This window comes from Lathyrus oleraceus, chromosome 7 (assembly GCF_024323335.1).
Source record: "Lathyrus oleraceus cultivar Zhongwan6 chromosome 7, CAAS_Psat_ZW6_1.0, whole genome shotgun sequence".
NCBI classification, from domain to species: Eukaryota; Viridiplantae; Streptophyta; class Magnoliopsida; order Fabales; family Fabaceae; genus Lathyrus; species Lathyrus oleraceus.
The window spans coordinates 528,964,048-528,984,137 of NC_066585.1; the positions used below are offsets into that span (position 1 = coordinate 528,964,048).

A 20,090-nucleotide genomic window follows, 5' to 3' on the forward strand; every position below is an offset into this window, starting at 1 on the left:
CATTCAATTAATGGCTATAAGTTGTTTGATCCAATAAATAAAGAAATAGTGATAAGAAAAGATGTTGTCATAGATGAATTGAAGGGATGAGATTGGAGAAATAGTGCCAAAAAGGATTAAGTGATAATTGTGTATGAAGAACCAAGTGATGAAACTGGAGTACGAACTCAAGTAGATACCAACATGCCTCAAAGGACTAGAAACATGCAAGCCAAACTGCAAAATTGTGTAGTCACACCAGATAATATAATTTATGACGAAGGTGAGTGGGGTACATTATACATTTTATGCAAACACTAAGCCAATGAATTTAACTGAGGAATTAAAGGATCATAAATGATATAGGAACTGAATCATATAGAAGTCAACAAAAGCTAGTCACACATTGACCTACCACATGGAAAAAAGACAATTGATATGAAATGGGTATACAATGTGAAGCTAAGTCCAAAGAGTGGAATGATAATTCAAAAAGCAAGACTAATGGCTAAATGATTTCTTCAGAGAGAAGACATTGAATTTGATGAAGTATATGCACTAATTTCTATGATTTAGACAATTAGATTGGTTGCTGCCTTAGATAATATCAACAACCTAATCAATATGTCAGATGTATGTAAAGTGTGCATTTCTGAATGACTATTTAGATGAGGAAATGTATGTGTCATAACCAGTGGGTTTTGAGAAAAGGCCAAAGGAACAAGGTGTACAAACTACATAAGGCTCTATGGGCTCAAACAAGCTCGAAGAGCTTGAATAAGAAGATTGATGGTTTCCTAAAATATATAGGATTCATGAAGTGTGCAACTAAGTATGGTGTGTATGTGAGAAGAGACAACAAAAATGAGTTGATCATACTATGCCTTTATGTAAATGACTTGTTTATCACATGTAGTTACAAGAAAGAAATTGAAGATTTCAAATTGGACCTGTTGAAGAAATTTGAAATGTCTGATTTTGGTAACATCTCATATTTGCTTGGAATTAAGTTTTACAAGTGTGGTAGAGGACTAATGATGCATCAAATAATGTATGCTAGTGAGATACTGAAGAGATTTTAGACGGAGCCTTGTAATTTTGCATTAACACCAACTAAACCAAGGTTGCAATTAACAAAAGACTCAAACGAATAAGACATTGATCCAACTCCATATAAAAGGCTTATTAGATCACTGATATATCTTTGTCACATTAGACCTAATTTTGCATATAGTGTAGGAATGGTGAGTAAGTTCATGCAAAAGTCAAAGTTGTCACACCTTGCAACCACAAAGAGGATACTAAGATATATTAGAGGCACATTAGGCTATGAAATCTTATTTCCAACAACAAATGAAAGAAGGGAGTGCAGGCTTGTTGGATATACTGATTTCAGTTGGTGTGGTGATGCTGATGATATAAAATTTAGAGCAGGTTATGTGTTTATGCTAGATGGTACACCATTTGCTTGGAGCTCAAGAAAGGAACCAATGGTGTCTTTATCATCATGTGAACTAAAGTACATTGCAAAATCACTATGTGCTTATCAAGGTATATGGTTGGCAAGCCTAATTGATGAAATCGAAGACAATGATCGTGGAGTTGTGATTGATGAAATTCTCAAAGTGTCAAAAGTGTATGAGTGAGGGAACAAAGCTTGTGCAAATCCATGTGTGTGCGAATCACTTGAGAGAAGAGAGATTGCGATTTTGTTCTTGTGTTTGTTTTAACATATCCACATAAATAATTGTGTAAGTAGGTACAAGTAAGCACAAGGAAACATGCAAAATATGTCATCATTTTCAATAACATAATCAAATGGATAACACATTAAATATACAATATAAACATATAACATCATTAATCACACACAAAACATCATATAAACATCATATAAACATCATATAGTGATTAACGACACGTTATGCAAAAAAGGCTTCAACATACAACCAGACCACCACAATAGTGCCACTCATTTCAAGTAAAACCTTCACACTAACACCTCATGACATCAATTAAGTCATTTGTTTTAATTCTACCACGACACTAACCATGTGATTTTCCTTATATATGAACACAAATATATTCATCGATAACATCTCCATTAAATAACAACGAACCCATACCGCTAATCAAATTCATTTATAATAAATCAAATATGAACTTACCATTAGACAATATTCTACCCATATTGCAAATCACATGACATATCAACCTAAGATAATCATCAACAACATGATACAAGCGAACATATTATCACAATAGACAAATATGAATTTAACATTAATAACATCATCAATATTATCAAATGACCAACATTCGTCATCATTAGTTACCTAATTATCATCTAATTCCATCAACAAGTGATAACTAAACCGAATAATTTATTACCTAATAGTTACTAATACTTTTTTGATACCCCTAAAAATTGATTTTTGATGCCATAAATATTGATTTCTACAATATTTAAAGAATTTTTGTCTTTTAACTCCTAAAATTGATTTGTGAAGATAAAACAACTTATTAAACTCAAATCATCCAATTAAATATAATGTTATCACTTAAATAATCGATCATTATCACATTAATCAATAATACATGGTTCAAATGACCACACAAATAATTCCAAAATTTCCAAGTTATTCGGTTTTTACAATCTTATCAATTTTCCATTAACTTCAAAATTCATCACAAAATTGGTGTTTAGGAATGTGACATTCAATTTTATAACAATATATTTAATTTTGACAGAATGTTATATTCTATATAATAATATATTTAATTTTGCTTTTTCAAAAAATTGTAATTGGCGGCATTATATAAAAATATTTTTTAATAATAAATAAATAAAAAAACCTAAGTAAATATTGTACTCCCGCCAAAACGAATTGCCGCGCCCTTTCCTTTCATCATTACTATATCTCTCTTCTCTGTGTCTTTCTCTCAAACACCTTGTCGACTTCGCCCTAGATCCATTTCTCTCTTCTCTCCGCTGCCGCACCGCTCAATCCAAGGTGAACAATCTTTCTTTTATTTTCAATTTCACGTTTTTCTTTCATAGATCTGAAAAACCTTTTCTTCAAAGCTCTTTCATTTCACTCATATCTTCTTTAAACCCTAAATTTGTTTTATAATCTCCCGTCTCGTTTTTCTTCTAATCTATTTCAATTTGATTATGCATTTGTTTATATCTCCTAAATTTGAGTTATTTGTTCATATTATGATTGTGAATGCTCGTTTTGAGCTGTTTTGCTTTCTCAGAAGTGTTGATTTCTTAGATTAACTTAATTTAATGAGATAAACCCTAGTTTTGTTATAATGTTGGGAGAGAGATTTTGATGAAATGAACTGTTTTCCCCTAAAATTAGTCCCAATTAGGTTTTTAAATTGAATCTGATACCCTTATTTTGTCTGAATTTAATGGTAGGATTTTGTTGGTAATAAATCTGAATGTTTGGTTGAGTTGTTTTGGATGTTGATGTTCACCTGTGTTTACATTGATTGGAGCAACCTTCGGTTACCATTTGGCTGATGTTTTCCCTTGCTCGGTGTTATTTATTATGATAGATTTTGTCTATGTTTTGTCTAGTCATGTAGAATATTGTGATGGTGATAGCATTGTTCTTCATGTTACTTATGTTGCTTGTTGTTTGGAATTAATGTAGGTTGCGAAGTGCATTGTGCATTTGCTGGACAGGACAATTAAGGTATTTATGTTTAACAGTTTTTGAAATCATGTGAACTTTGTTTTTGTAGAATATTTAGTTCTAGAACAAGATGTGTTGCTTTCATAAAAAAACTAATGTGTTGCAATAACTTCTTCTGACTGTATTTTTTTTACTGTTTCCAGTGGTTTGAAATTCTTGATAGACTTTAAGGGAAAGTTGGGAGAATTTAGCTGAAAGATTGTGATTTATCATTAGGAAATCCAAATGGACCTTGGCCGTTGTGATCATCTTCATTATATCCAAACTATCAAAGGTGGTTTGGTTACAAAAGTCCTAAATGTGTTTCGCAGGCGGCCAAAACTTTCATTCAGAAGTCTCAAAGATATACATGAATGTGAGAGCCTCATGTTTGATAATGATGATGGAAAGGCTGAAAGACTGTGCATTGATGTAGTAGAGGAAGGAATAGTGAAAACTGAACCTGATGTTTTGTCACGTGATGCTGATGATGGAGATGCTCAGAGATTCCATGACTTGGATGATGATGATGATGGTGATTTTTCCATTTTAACACTGAAGCAAATTAAAGAAAGTTGCAAATCAAGGAAAAGGAAACGCTCACAAGGTCTTGACTCTTCTAAAATAAAAATTAATGTTGAAGATCTGTCAACTGTGGAAGACTACACAGAGAAGCAGCAAATGGCAGAAGATGATCCTGATTTCATGGAGACTCTCAATAGCTTGAAAACTAAACTATCAAAGAATACGAAGACCAAGAAGAAGAAGAAGAAGTGGCTAAAAGACCTTCCAATGTCCTCTCGGGAGATTGTGCTAGTTGAGCAATCGGAAGAGATACTTGACAGTCAAGAGTTCTTGCCTTCTAGTGGAGATTCAGATGCTCTTGTTGAAGGTAAATTTGATTGTCCTGAAAATGTTTGTTTCAATGGGCCAGATGACTGTTCTGTTAGAGAAAGTAGAGTAGATCACCCAATTTCCTCTCAAGAGTTTGTGCTAGTTGATGAATTTGAAGAGGTACTAGATGGTCAGGAGTTATCACCCTCTAGTGGGGATTCAGTTGCTCTTGTTGAAGTAAATTTCGAGCGTCCTGAAAGTGATTGTTTTGATGGGCAAGATTACTCAATGTCCTCACAAGAGTTTGTGCTAGTTGACAAATCTGAAGATATACAAGGTAGTCAGGAGTTCTCACCCTCTAATGGGGATTCAGCTGCTCTTGTTGAAGTAAATCACGAGTCTCCTGAAGATGATTGTTTCAATGAGCCAGATACTTGTGGAGAAAGTAAAGAAGATGCAGAGGTACCTTTTGAATGGAATTTGCAAAATGAATTAAATTACAAATGGAAAGACTTTTTTGAAAGTATTCCAGTAGGAATGGTGAAGCCATCTACTATGGGTAATGTAACAAGTAATTCTGAACTAAGCAGCAATCATGTTACAAACTTTCCTGCAATAGATTTTGAAGCCCATGGTAACTCCAACATTTCTGACAATCAACTTGATGATGACAATGATATACCAGTCTCGCCACCTGAAGTAGCTAGTCATAAAAATCTTGACTATACAGTTCTGAAGGTTAGAGATGATAGTACTTTACTTGATGACTGCAGTGAAGATGAATATACAGCTGGTGCTGAAGTTCAAGATAAGCGCTGCTCCACTATTGAGCATGGATTCAATCCTGATGGATATCTGGTTTGTCGCTCGGATGATTCACCTGAATATGAAGATAAGCAATCATTTGATTCCGTTGTTGAGGATGACACTGGTACATTAGTCTCACCACCTAAAATGACCAGTCATAAAGACCTTGACTGTGCAGGTCTGGAGCTTAGAAATGATAATACTTTACTTGATAACTGCAATAAAAATGATTATTCAGGTGGTGCTGAGGATCAGGATAAGCTCTGCTCTACTGCTGAACATGACCTCAACCCCGATGGTTGTCTGATTCGTCCCTCAGGTGATTCACCCGAATACGAGGGGAAGCAATCTTTTGTTTCCTTAAATGATGGCGAGAAGAGACATGTCAATGAGGCTATTGATGAATTGACTTCTTGTGATGACCGTGAAGGGTCAAAGTTGCATTGTCCTGAAAGGCTATTATCAACCAGAAAGGTGAAAACATTGTCACAATTTTTATTGACTTGATTTTATGATTTGTTATTTCTTTTCTCAATAGTTGGTTTCTCTTCAGGCCATTTCTCCAACTTCTCAAGAAAAGCTCTGCAAAGCCATGGACTCCATTGATATTCGTCATAAAAACATTCTAAGTAAGTGCATTTTGATATGCAAAATAGTTTTTCTTGTACTCTCTAAATAGGCATTGTGTGGAAGTGGGTATAGATTTTTACTAATGCATATAATAATTAATTTTTGTTCTCTCTGAATACCTTGATCTTTCACCTAATGTTGTTTTACTTATATTTGGTTATAATGATTTCAGAATGCAAAGGAGTACTACAATTTAATGAGGAAACTGATAAGAAGGGGGATGTAGAAGGGCTTATCACAAGAACTGAAGCTACTAGTAACCCTAACAAAACTGTAGTTATTCCGAAGACTTCAAAAAGTAGTATCAGTCTTAAGGCTATTCCCAAGATTCGTAATTCTTCTCGCTCAGCAACTCATTTGGGGTGCAGCACTTTACAGAATTGCTCAAAGAGTGCTATTTCATTTTCAAAGCAGCAGATGCATGATGCAGAATCTCTTGCTATGAGACTCACAAAAGAGTTGAAGTCAATGAAAGACATTGTGGATGATATGTTACGATCCGAATTCTGTCTTAATACCTCTTTGAGATATAAAGTAAATGAGGTATGATACTACAAAACTTGTTCTTAGTGGATCTTTCTTTCTACAGCAGAAATCATTACAATTTAGTTTAGGTCTATTTTTTAGAGTAATAGTGCAGTTTCTGAGTTTGTGAATTTTTTGAATCCATATAGCTTGCAGAATAGTGTAGCTTGTAAATTAGTCTGGTAGTTTGCAGATTTTTGGTCATTATTTGCCCAATCTGTCAATTGGTGAAGCATTTTGCTGGCTATTTATTGCTTTCTTTTCCCTTCCTATATTTAAAACTTTAAATTGTAGAAATTTAATGTAATTTCAAGTTTTCATGTGTGTATGAATATACATTCAAACTGACATTTTAGTATTTGTTAATAATTATTGATTATCAGGCAAGAATGGCTGTCAAGAATGCCACAAAAGCTGAAGAAGGTGCAAAGAGGTGGCTGTCCTTCATGTCAAGGGATTGCAACCGTTTCTGTAAAATCATGGTTCGTCCTCTAGTCTACTATACTATTTGAAAGGCCAAAAAGCACTGTGACATCAGTTCGATGGCATGTTGGGTATCTGAGACTAGTTGAATTCTAAGACGACACCAACACACATAGTCATATTAATTCATTATGGATGTCTGTGTTGGTGTCATGTGATGTTCTGTGATTCATACCTCTTAAGTATTATCAGTTCTGTATTGTTTAGTTTCCTGTTTCTTGTTTGGTTAACTACTGATCTTGATCAACTGCAGAAATTATCTGATAGTAGCTCTTCAACTCCACAAGACGTAGTTTCACCTCCACAAGAAGTAGTGCGAAAAGAGAAAAAAATAGCTTTTGCTGATGAAGCAGGTGGAAGGCTGTGCCAGGTTAGAATCTATGAGGATGATGAGGAACATTTGTCAGAATCTAAGTGAAGGAAAATACTGCTTTAATAACATCACATTTTTGTATATTAGCTTCTTAATAGCTCCCTTGAATTAATAGATTGATTGATGAAAATTTTGTTTGTTACCATCTGTGCAACAAGTTAAGTCAATTGATAGGTTGTATCCAGCTGAATGAAACCAGTTATTCAACAATGAAGTTAATGCTAGTGTTTTTCTGATTGAGTTATTTGAGATCTGAAATAAAACCTATATGCATGCATTCTCTCATTTTCTCCTTATAGTTACACCCTATAAATTTCTGCATACACCCTTATTAAACAAAGATATCATACCCTATTTTTAAATTTAATATATTATTATTACTTTTTTTCCTTCTCATTTTCCTTTCCTCTATGTATTCTTTTGTCTTTCTCTTTCTTGCATTTTCTTCTTCTTTTGTCTTTATCTTCATCTCATTTTCAAAAAGTATTTTAAATTTTAAATTTTCCATTACTTTTACAAATTTTCTATTTTTTCCATAGATTTGATTAGGAGGTGTACATGAAATGTTTTGTAAGTGAATATTTCACTTATTTGATTAGGAGGTTTTTCACTTATTTGTACTGTTTTGTAATGCATAGGTGTATAATTTTCTTGTCTCACATTTAGAGATCAAAGTGAATATTTTATTACTCTTAATTTTCAAAACTGATTGTAACTGTTTGTATAACTTAAAAGGAGATCGAATAACATAAAGGGGCTGTATAGTATTTTTAATTTCCTATTCATTAATTATTTTAAGGAAAGTGGTAATACTTGGGTTTGCGCCTCTTATAATTTGGAGAAGAGAATTGTGAAAAGTTTATCCCACAGCTGATTCTGGCACCCCATATATTTCAATAATGCCAAAACTCCCATTCTTATTATTTATTTCTCAATTTTTTTTTATTTTTTTGCAATTTTTTATTCTAAAAAACGCAAAAAATCTGATAGTTTTATTAAAGATTTATGGAAGCAATATTTGGTTTATATGAGTATCATTTTGCACTATTTTGCTGATGTGGCTTATTTATTATTTAATTTAATTTTTTTATTATTTTTCTAAAATTTATGTGAGTTTTATTTTATTCTTAATTAAAAAAAAACTATTTAAAAAAATTTATTTTATTTTATTAATTTTTATTATTTACATTTTGTGAGTGGTGAATTTCCTCCCACCGACAATATTCCACGTCTCTTTCCCTTATTCCTTTATGGAATTCACCCATACATAACCCTAATAACCTCTGTGATAAACGAATTTGTTGAGAGTGGCGACAGTTAGTTATTCGTGTGTCGTTTTTTGTTGGATGACAATTCTTTTCGTGAAGCAACCTTCTAAGTTGGAATTCTTTGGACTTCTTTCGCTGTTGAGGATGCATGCCATGTGTTTGATGGAATGATTATTAGAAGTGTTTTGTCAGAATTATGCAATATCTCTGCGTGCGCGTATCTGTACTTTTACTGTTGTTGTTCTGATTCTATTTAGTATTGGAGTGACTTGTTGATCCAGGTATTTATCAGAACTAGGTTGGATGTCTGGATATTAAAGAAGTATTAGATAAACATAATTTTTTGATTTTTTTTGGAGGTATAATATAATGCATGTAAATTGCATTATGCTATGAAGCTTTGACTGTTATGATCTCAGAGTACTGGAGTAGTTAATTGACAGATGGATAACATTTTGTAGTGATTTTTATCTGGTTTGACAGTAGCAATTTTAATTTTTAGGGCTTATATTCTTTTGTACATTTTTAGCTGGTAATTAATTGACCATGAAATGATGTTCCTAAAGAAGCTTCTCCTTGCTCACATGTTTCAACTAATGGAAATTGATAGGGTAATAGGGAGTAGATGTGACATTAGTTGTTAATTTTGGGTGAAGTTGGTTAGCTAGTGTTGTGAATCATGGATTGCGGAAAATAAAAGTTTACTAAATATCGCTATTTGACAACATTGACATTAAATGGTTGTGTCCTTATCCTGTCTTTCCGCTTTTTTTAATAGAAATATGGATTTCGATGATGAGAAACGTTCCACTAGCAAGCCAGGAAGTTTCTGGAGCATTAGAAGCCTACCATGTTAAAGTGAAAGCCAAACTTTTTGATGATTCACATTTAAGAGCGCTGTATATAGTAGGTTGGTTAGTCCACAAGTTAACAACCGAGTTGCATTCAAGCTACTAGCTTGATCGTTTTGCTAATGAAAGTGACAACAATATAACACATATAGTGTGGAATTCAGGATCTGAATTTTCATCATGCGATTGCTCTTGGTACCATGTGTCACTATTTGTAGGGAATCCATTAGACCAATTAAGAGACATTTGAGAATGTTTGATATTCTGTAACAATATTTGCTTGAATGAATGTAGTGGTTTTTTGTTACTTTGACAACTTATATATCATGAAAACAGAAAAAATATATTTTATCCCCTGCAATGTGAGCGGATTTTTATTTCTCTCACTCGTAATAAAAAAATAAAAAATTAATTTTTTTAAATGAAATAAAATCCACGTGGATTTTAAAAAAATATTAAAAATTAAATTAAATGACACATAAATAAGTCACATCAGCAAATAGTGTACCATGAGCCATAGACAGAGAATATTCACGTTACAAAGGAGAATGAAAAAAAATTATTTTACTAGAGTGCAAATCAAATCTCGCTTACATTGCAAAAGGTGTCGTATATTTAACCCTTTATTAAATATAGGGTATGTGATTTTACTAGATTATTCAAAATATTTGATGCGTAGTGATTGTTTATCAAACATTTCAAAATCTGGTATATCAGATATTTTCCCTACTCCTAAAAATTCGATAACGATATTTTGTACCGTTGTGATTGTACCGATACTTTTTTAGGGTTGTGATTGCACACATACTTTTGTGTGGCCCATAATGATTTAAAACTTGCATAAATATGCCTTATGTGTTGTTAACAAAAACATATCGCAATGTCTCAAATTTGGTATCTTGCATTTGTTTACTTCAATAGCGTGAGTCATCCTTTTGAATTTAGAATCACAGAGACCCCCTATTGTAGATAATCTTTTTTACTACTTAGACAATCAAAGTTTAGTTAAGATCGAGTACCATTCACCACTGATCGACAATCAAGGAAAGATTGAGTTCAATAAGTTTGAGCTGAAGTCATATGAAGATCTATGAGTTATGTGTAATACATTTCACTGTTACACAACAAAGGGTTCAATTAAGATGGATGTGAAGCTTGTGAGGTCTACTGATGATATTATGAAGATGATGAAATGTCATGAATCGTCTATTAATGGTTAAGCTATTTTCATGTTAGGTTCGTGTTATGTTCGTGTTAAGTTATGTTAAATTATGTTCATATCACAACAATGTCATGCTAATTTTCTTGTAATGAAATGTTAAGATAAAGTGTCAACAAAATAAAAATAATTAAGTATAACACAAAATAGTCGAAACAACCCAAAATAATTTCAGAGATGATAAATAATGAATAAACAAATAAATATAAGTTAGTCCACCACGAGCAATGTGTGATATCCACAATAACTCGACATAGACCTCACCGTCTAGGTTTACCATACCAGATGGAAGCGGTGACACATCATCTAAATGTCCACCATCATGTGAAGGTCCGATATCATTTGCATGCTCAGCACGTGGGATGATGCGAGTGTGTGATACTCTAAAGTAACACTTTAAATAACCATTCAGGCACTATCCAGGAAAAAGATACCTTTATTGCATTTTCTCTTATAGCACGAACGCTGCTCGAAGTTGCATGTCTCTACTATCTTAAGGGTTATGTTTTTGTTGTTAGCCTTTTAAGCTTTTGGTTTTAGTTTTATGTCATTGAGTCTCCTTATCAATTACACATTTATAGATTGTATTTTAGCTATGTATTTTAGCATGCATAAATCAAATTGTGTAGTTATAGTGTAAGCAATATGCTTCAAGTTATTTTATCTAGTTTTTGGATCAAGAATTATATTTGAGATTGGTTCAAGTCATGACATTGGTAGAATCTCAAAACCTCTTTAAAATTTAAAAAAATTGAGATTCTAGGAGTGTGATTCAAATCACACATCCCATGACTCAAATCAAATGAAACAAAGACTTTCAGGAAATGTTCAAAGCTACCATGACTCGAATCATAACTTGTACTTGATTCGAATCATGCCACCATTAATTCGAAACACAACTTGCACTTGATTCGAATCATGCAAGACAACATTTCTTTGGTTTACCACTATTTCATTTGATTTGGATCACATGTTTCATGACTCGAATCATGTGACTCGAATCACACATATTGTGACTTGAATCACACAAATGAGTTTCTCATATGTTTTAGATCTTGATTCAAATCACTTTTCCATTTGACTAAAATCATACTTTTTGGTTATGACTTGAATCAAACATCATTTTCACTCATTTTTGTGTTAAATATCCAACACCTATAAAAATAATTTTCTCTCAAAATCTTCATAATGTTAGAAGCATACACTTCCAATATTGATTTGAAAACTCACAAACCACTCGCTCCCTCATATTTTCAAATTTTTTGAATCTTTCTTGAACACTTGCAAACAATTTCTTTAATCTTGTACCTCGCTATTTCTCCATTGTTGCATTAATCTAAATCTCATCTTTAGAGATTTGTGATGGTTGATGATATTCAATTTTGAATTTAACGTTTCTTTGAAAATTTGGTTAAGATTTGAAAGGTTCACAAGGTGTGTGGTGTTGTGGATGGTTTTGACAATGCCAGTGGAAAAAATGAGGTTCTTATTTCTAGGTTCATCTTGGTAGTGTTGTATGGAGGTCTACAAATAAAGTGGGAGTTCTTCTCAATCTTTGGACAGAATAATGCTCAAGATACCGATAAGTTCGAGTAAAAATCATTGTAGAACAGAGACTTAGGAGCAGGCTGTTGAGGCTGGAAGATTAAAGACGATTTCATGTGAAGATTTTGCAAAGAGTTCAGTTCGTAGACTATGTACAAGTCAAGGATCCAGATTTAAGATCTTTATAATTTTAGCATTAATTTGGATAATGTGATTGTACTAATCTCGTGTAATTTATCGCAAATATTATTGGAGACTAGAGTAGGCGCAAAGCAAGGACGAACACACCAAACTAGTATAAATCCTGTTGTACACTTCTCTCTCTCTCTCTCTCTCTCTCTCTCTCTCTCTCTCTCTTATTTAATTTAGTAGACATTGCATGTTAGGTTGTTCTTTATTTCTTTCTAGAATTTCATGTCATTAGGATTTCTTATTGTAGCGATTTATTCATTAGGTGTAGGTTTTGTTAGAATTGAAACTTTGATTTTGTCTTGTTGAAGATTAAGTTGAAAACTGTGATTGTAGAATCCATATAGTGTTGGTGTTGTAAAATCACATTTCTCGTGTAATTTTTTTAATTATTCAATACAACTCATTAGTTTGTATAATTGGATGAATTTGTGTTTAAATCTTGATTGTGTTGTGAATTGTTTAAGTCATTACGTTCTAATTCCAATCTATAAGCATAATTTCTATATTCACTAAAAGTTGTTTCCGCCATGAAAAATCATTTTTGTTTTATAACTCTGATAAAAGTTTTTGAAACTAACTTTAATGAAAGTTTTAATTGGGAGGTCTATTCACCCCTCTAGACTGTTGAATACTCCATATTCTCGCCCAACACCGCTCACAATATTAGACCTAATCTATCAATGCCCTTAGATGGTACAATAGAGTTTGGTCTAGAAATGCCATGAATGTAGCCAAACTAGCGTAAACACCTCTCAGGTAAATATGCAGCAACAATACTCTCCCATTATAGATAACCAGAAAAAAGGATGTCTCATCGAACTCCTAATGCACTATTTGATCTCCATAAGGTGTCCATATGACATCATCAAAGGTTAGAGCGTCGATCTTCCGTATGTATTCTAGATGATTGCCTAAATGAGAGTGCCTTGAGCTCTGTCTGGTGGCCCATGGAGAGCCATCTGTGACAGGATCACGATCAAGCCTGTCATGAATATACGTGAAATTCTCTTATATATAACACTATAGTAAAATATATAAGTATACAACTGTACTTGCTAAAATGTACAAATGCATAACGATCTCTAGTGAGTAAGGGTTGTCAGAGGATTTAGGATTTTATAGGGTTAGAGCTAGCTCACACAAGGAGGTTAGATGCTCCATCTATGGAGTATTTTGTGTGTTAAGGATTGGATCCCTCCCATCTCTAAGGTTGAGGTATTTATAGGGTTCCCGAGTGATGAATATGAGAGAAAGTCAAGCCCATTTTCTCCACCTTTTCCCTTAATTCCTTAGTGAGGAGCGGTTTCTTCCCCATTAATAAGGATGACTGTTTTGCCACCTTTTTTGACTGTCTCTTTTGATCTAAACATATTTCACATGTTTTCTTAATGCTTTGAGAGATGATATCTCTTCTTTGGGAGCTAGCCCGTCTTTGGGTGCTAGCCCTTCTTTGGGCATTTATTTCTTTTGGGTGCTAGCCCTTCTTTGGGTTTTAGCTCTTCCTTGGGTGATAGTCCTTCTTCGGGTGCTCCTTCTTAGGGTACAATACAATTATACATGTACATTGTCCCTCAAGTATGAGGGCTCGAAGATGTCAAAGTGATTTAGTCCAAGCAAAAAGTAATTTATCTCCGGGCAATACTTTAAGATAAGTCTCTCAGACGAGACTCTAAGTCGAGTCTCTTAGGCGATCACATTCGGTACCAACCCTTCTTTAGGTGCTATCCCTTATTTGGGAGATAAAACTTCTTTGGGAGCTAGCCATTCCATGGGTGCTAGCCCTTCTTTAGGCGCTCCTTCTTAGGTCCTAGTATAATTTTTCTAGTACACTTTCTCTCAAGCATGAGAGCTCGAAGAGGGCCAAGTGATTTACTCCAGGAAGAAAGTACTTTATCTCTGGACGAGATTTTAAGTTCAGTCCCTTAGGTAAGACTTTAAGTCGAGTATCTCAAGAGAGACTTTAAGTTAAGTCCCTTAGTCGGGACTTTAAGTTGAGTCTCTTAGGTGAGACTTTAAGTTGAATCCCTCAGAGGGAAAGTTCCTCAAGCATTTCTTAGGGAAAGTTCAATCTTATATTCGTATTTTGTATGATTATTCGTATCTTTCCCCTTTGTAGGCTGGTTTGTAACCACACCCAAGGGTTTCTTTTTAATGAATATTTCCATGCCTTTTGGAGTTTTGTTTATGGAATTCTTAGTGTTGTGGATTTTATGTTATTCACGGCTTAGATGAGGTCGCTGCCAGGGTGGGAATGAATCCTTGTTTGGTGTTAAATGAGTAACCTATTAAGATGGGGAAGATCTTTCAATGAAGGTCCAACGATGTAATTACCCTGTATGGCGACAATGATCTTTTAATGGAAGTCCAACAATATATTACCTTGTAGGGTGACAAAGCTCTTCTAGTGGAAGTTCAAAAATGTATTGCCATGTAAGGCGACAAGGACCTTCCAGTGGAAGTCCAACAATGTATTACCCTTAGGGTGGCAAGGATCCTTCATTGAAAATCCGACAATGTATTACCCTTTTGGGTGAAAAGTATCTTTCATTGTAAGTCCAATATCTTCCATAACATATAGGTTCTTTATGCATTTCACGTACATCCTGCATAACTTCTTCAAGTTAAAAAGTGAGGGGGCGCTTTCTTAAAAAACCTTTTCCCACGTAGAGGAAAGGACGACATCCATTATTCAAAGTGAGTTTTAAAGAGTTCTTAAAGAAATTACAAATTACAGAGACATTAACTCGCCTTATCCAACAATAAAAATAGTTAATTAAAAGTGTAGACTTACATCTGTAAGGCATCATGGTCTTGCCGGAGATCGTACTTAACAAATCCATGCTTTCAAAGTTAATTATTTCAGCTCGTACTTTGATACTCATGATGTAGTGCAATACATCTTGTCTTTCTGCGGGCAACATATTATCCTTTTTTGCATGATAACTCAGTTATTTTCGAGCATTTATGCCCTACCACATTTATTCATAAGCATGTACTATGATACCCTTAGGCATCCTTATTAGTTATAAAAATCATTTGTATCATCACTACTTCAACATCATAATTTCTTGATGGGGATTGGGGATTTTTTCTTTCCATCTGTGCAACAAGTTAAGTCAATTGATATGTTGTATTGTATCCAGGCGGGGAGGAGATTCTCTCCCATAACCTATTTCTCCAGTAAAATCTGAACCGTTCATTCTTCTAAAGCACATTAATTTAAAGTAAAAGTATGAAATTTTAAGGGTGTGGATATGCATTGCCGCCTCTCTAGTAAAATTCACATGGGAGGGAATCCTTTCCCATTCAGGTGAATGAAACCAATTATTCAATGATGAAATTCTTAATACTAATATTTTTTTGATTTTTTGAAATAAAAGTAATCAGATTGTATTTTATACAACATTAGGTATGTGTCAAAATTACAACTCTCAAATAGTTTATTCTATGGTTACTAAAGCTTTTTGAATAGGTATAAAAATTCGGGACTAAATCCTTATTTTTACTATTTATGTGAGACAATCTTAATATAGTTTCTCAAGTACATCCAAATTACTGATTTGTTTGAGATCCGAACAATTTAGTCCTCCAGAAAAATAAAACCTATAAAATAGTTAACATTTCATTCGTTTATTTTAATTTTTTTCTTTAGTTATTATATCTTATAAATTTTTTCTTACACCCTTATTAAACAAAATACCCATAATGTCTTTTCAAATTTAATATATTACTTAATTTTTAATTTTTCTTAATTTTCTTCTCCTCTTCATATTCTTTGGTCTTTCTCTTTAATGCATTTTCTTCTTTTTTTATCTTTAATTTTATCTCATTTTCAAAGTATATCTAATTTTTAACATTCCATTCAATTTATAAATTTTTATTTTTGTAACAGATGTGATAATGTGTACATGAACTATTTTGCATGTGAATTCACTTCACGTTTATTGTTAGGTTTCTCACTTCTTTGTATTTTGTAACAGCGATACATATAGTTTTCTTGTCTCTTACTTAGAGATCAAAACAAATATTTATCACTCTTAAATTTTTTAAAACTGATTGTAATTGATTTTAAAGGTCTACATAGTATTTTTAATGTTCTATTAGTTAATTTTTGAGGAATGCTCACTATATCCCACTAGCGTTCAGACGGGCACTCCCGTGCCCGTCTGCCCGCTTTTTTTAATGCGCACAGCAGAGAAAAATAAATGTTTGTTTTTCTTTTTATGAGGTTTCTATTGTATGTCGCATTAAAAAGAAAATTATTAAATTTTGAAAATGATAAAAAAAGATATTCAAAATTATATCGAAACATGCAAAATAATATTGATACTGTGTAATCAATGACGTTCTTTAAGAGTAATGCCGAACATGAAATCTCTATTCGAAGTATTTTCTTTTTCCCTGCAATTGTTTTCTGTAGTAAAGAAAAAAACGTAAGACTCTTAAATTAAATTTCTTTAGAGAAAAAGATAGTAAAATTAATAGTAAGTATTTTTTTATCTTATAAAGATTCGAATCAATTCTTCGTACATCCCTTTATCAATGCGCTCTTGAGATTTAAAAAACTACAAATACATGACGAAATATCATATCATCAAAGAAATATATTCAGAACATTTGACTCGTTTGAATATAATATGGTTTTATTGTGACACAAATAATACATGGAGAATGGAGATACTTTGTTTTAGTCTAGATTTGGTAGAACAACAACTACGAATTGTTTCTGAATTACCTGGAATTCTGGTCAATAAGGAAAATAACAGACTTAGTAAATATATATGGTTTTATTTACATAAACCACAAATAGCAATTAAATTCATGCATTCAAAAATAGTCTAGATAAAAATATTCTTAAATGAATTAAATAAAAACCTCTCTATCCTTTGAGATATTATTTCTCTTTTCACCATTTTCTAAAGTTGTGTTTTATCTGTTATCATTGTGGAGCTCCAACCGATAGAGTAAATTTTCAGACATTTGACCTGTTTCAATAAGGATGATAAAAATGTTAGTGAAAGAGTGATGAAAATGCAAGAAACAATTTTTTATACGTATCGCGGAAAAGGTAAATACACCTTATTGTCAAGTTTGTTGATGGATGAAATACTTTGTTCATCCTTCCATGTGTTCCATTTATCTTCAAAGTCTGCTATCTAAAATTTATTGCATAAGAATAGTGAGAATAAGTATAACCCAATGGATATCTAACATAAAAGCATAAAATAAATGGTTAAGTATAACTTACTTTTATGTCGAAGCAAATTTCAACATTCTTTCGTCTCAACTCCTTACATAATTGAAAGATTTCACCGTGTTCTAGTTTGACTGTATATTAAAGCAAAAGAAAATTATATTTAGTTATGATATAAAGAATACAATATAAGCTTGATATGTCGTGTAACCAAAATGGGAATCAATGTGTGAGCAATTTTTTTAATGTACTTAATAAATATTTACGGGTGCGATAAAAGAATTTATTTGTAGACTACATTTTTTGTGTAGTCACCATCTTCTCCTTTTAATTTTCTTTCCCTAGTAAAACTCTTGTTGTAGTCTGTGAAACACCCTTGGATAAAGCCACATATAACTGTCCATGACTAAAATCATGTCGTGGAGATATATTCCAACATTTGGAATGGTTTGTCCTTGTGATTTATTTATTGTAATTGCAAAACTTAGTCGCACAGGAAACTGCTTTCTACTAAGAACAAAAGACAGTCCATCAATTGCAGATGTTTTTATTTTAATTTTGGGTAAAAAAGCACGTTTTCCTGCGTTAGTTTCCTGTCAAGATTTCCACATCCAACATATTCATAAATAAACCACGACATAATAAGCGCGTCCCATTATACAATCAATATCTAGGATCTAGATTTCGTAACCACATCAATTGTGCACCTTTTTTTATCTTTAGAATATGTGATGGCAAACTACCTTGTGCAATTGAGTTTAAGAATTCTTGCTGGTATAAATTATGATTATCTCCTTCAACCTCGTCAAACGACAACAAATTATGTTCTTCTCCTGGAAACTGGTCGATAATCATATCATTCAATTTCTGGACATCATCATTTGTTGGTGTCAAAATAGCTCTTTGTACCATATATGGGGCATCCCAACCATGCAATTCTAAATTAGGAAAAATATGTTGGATAAGTACTTGTATGGAATGTTCACCTTTCCATGGGATTGCAATATGTAAAGGTAACATCACTGTGTCATCTCGTTTGGTAGGTTCAACACCATCACCAATGCGAATAAGAAATTCTGGAAACTCTTGATCATGCAATGTTTGCATGTCTTGACACAAACGCAAAATCTTGGTATGATTCCATAAATAAGACTGAACAATACACGCTGAAATCATTTGTGCCTTAGTACTTTTAGTTTAGTCTAATAATATTATATATTAAAATCAAGATTAAGCAAAAATATATCATTTGTATTTTGACGTATGTGCCTACTAAAAAAAGTGGATAGTGTATATTATATATAATGTTATGTATGTATATTTAATGTGTGTTTTCTTTATGTTGAAATGTTTGTGCAGTTAAAATATTAGATGTCAAACAAATTTTATCTCTTTAATTCTTTAAATAGATCACAAAAGTGTTTTAAGTACTATAACCAATTTTAACTATAGATTTTTTTTTAAAATTACAATAAGTGTGCTATATTATAATTTGTATTGAATGACCATATGTATGACAACTTTTTTTACATTGATAATTTTTTATTCATTTGCTTTAATTGAAAGACCATTTTGCACTAAGACAAAAACTTCATTATTATTAAACTCAAATACCAATACAGAATCAAAATGGAATAAAAAAAAGAGAAAATAATTATATTTTTCAAAAACCTATTTAAGATTCAATTAAAATATAAAAAGTACTCTAGAGATTAATTATAATGTGAACATGTATAAGAACTAAGAAAATTTATCAATCTATCCTCTTATAGTTAAAAGAAGATAAATTGACAAATTATCAATATATAAATTATACTTTTTTTTTGCACAGTATATATAAATTATACATTTAAAACGATATAATATGAACTTGAATGACAAAAGAAAAAATATGAAAAAATGTATGTAAAGATCTATAGCAAACAATAACATTAATTAATCATATGAGAGGAAAACAAATCATTGAATCTCGTATAAATTTACATCTTTCTAAACAAAACAACAAATATAATCAACTATAAAAAAAGAAATTGATAATATATATCAGAAAAAAAATAAGGGATATAATAGACACAAACATCCCCTACTTTGAGTTCGTTTCTACTGAATTGCAAGCTTAATGATAAAACAGAAAAATATGAAGTTGAATGATTAGAGAAAAAAAATAGTAGTCTTCCTATAGATCTTTGATTGTTATCCTTTATTTTCTGCTAAACAACCAACATATAAATTAGAAAAGATAGGGATAAAATAAATAAAATTAGTGATTAAACTCCACGTTGATGCAAATGGATTTTTGTAGTAATCAAATTTTATGTTCATCCAAGTGAGTCTTTGTCTCCAAAAACATCTAAAACATTAATATCTTAAAAATGATGATGAGATAAATAAAAAGAGAGAAACAATTTTTAATAAAAGAGAAAGAAAACCTGTAAATATGATCATAAAATTTACAAAAACACGTTTAAATAAAGAAAAATAACATGTGGAGGTTACTTTAGTTT

The 20,090-nt window shown here is 32.2% G+C and overlaps 1 protein-coding gene across 1 annotated transcript; it reads left to right on the top strand.

Moving 5' to 3' along the window:
• The first annotated feature begins 2,861 nt into the window (after positions 1–2,861).
• On the top strand, positions 2,862–7,561 carry LOC127105715 (uncharacterized). The gene is made up of 7 exons (XM_051042910.1): positions 2,862–2,993; positions 3,645–3,686; positions 3,830–5,780; positions 5,860–5,935; positions 6,109–6,479; positions 6,845–6,943; positions 7,198–7,561. Exons 3-7 carry the CDS (start codon positions 3,912–3,914, stop codon positions 7,360–7,362), a joined length of 2,580 nt encoding a protein of 859 aa, XP_050898867.1. The 5' UTR covers positions 2,862–2,993; positions 3,645–3,686; positions 3,830–3,911; the 3' UTR covers positions 7,363–7,561.
• The last annotated feature ends 12,529 nt before the right edge of the window (positions 7,562–20,090 follow it).

Bases quoted from the DNA above. Each gene is read 5' to 3' on its own strand.
- LOC127105715 (XM_051042910.1), top strand. From the start codon at position 3,912: ATGGACCTTGGCCGTTGTGATCATCTTCATTATATCCAAACTATCAAA. The intron at 5,781-5,859 runs GTGAAAACATTG...GTTTCTCTTCAG, and splicing joins GGCTATTATCAACCAGAAAG to GCCATTTCTCCAACTTCTCA. The intron at 6,480-6,844 runs GTATGATACTAC...ATTGATTATCAG, and splicing joins TGAGATATAAAGTAAATGAG to GCAAGAATGGCTGTCAAGAA.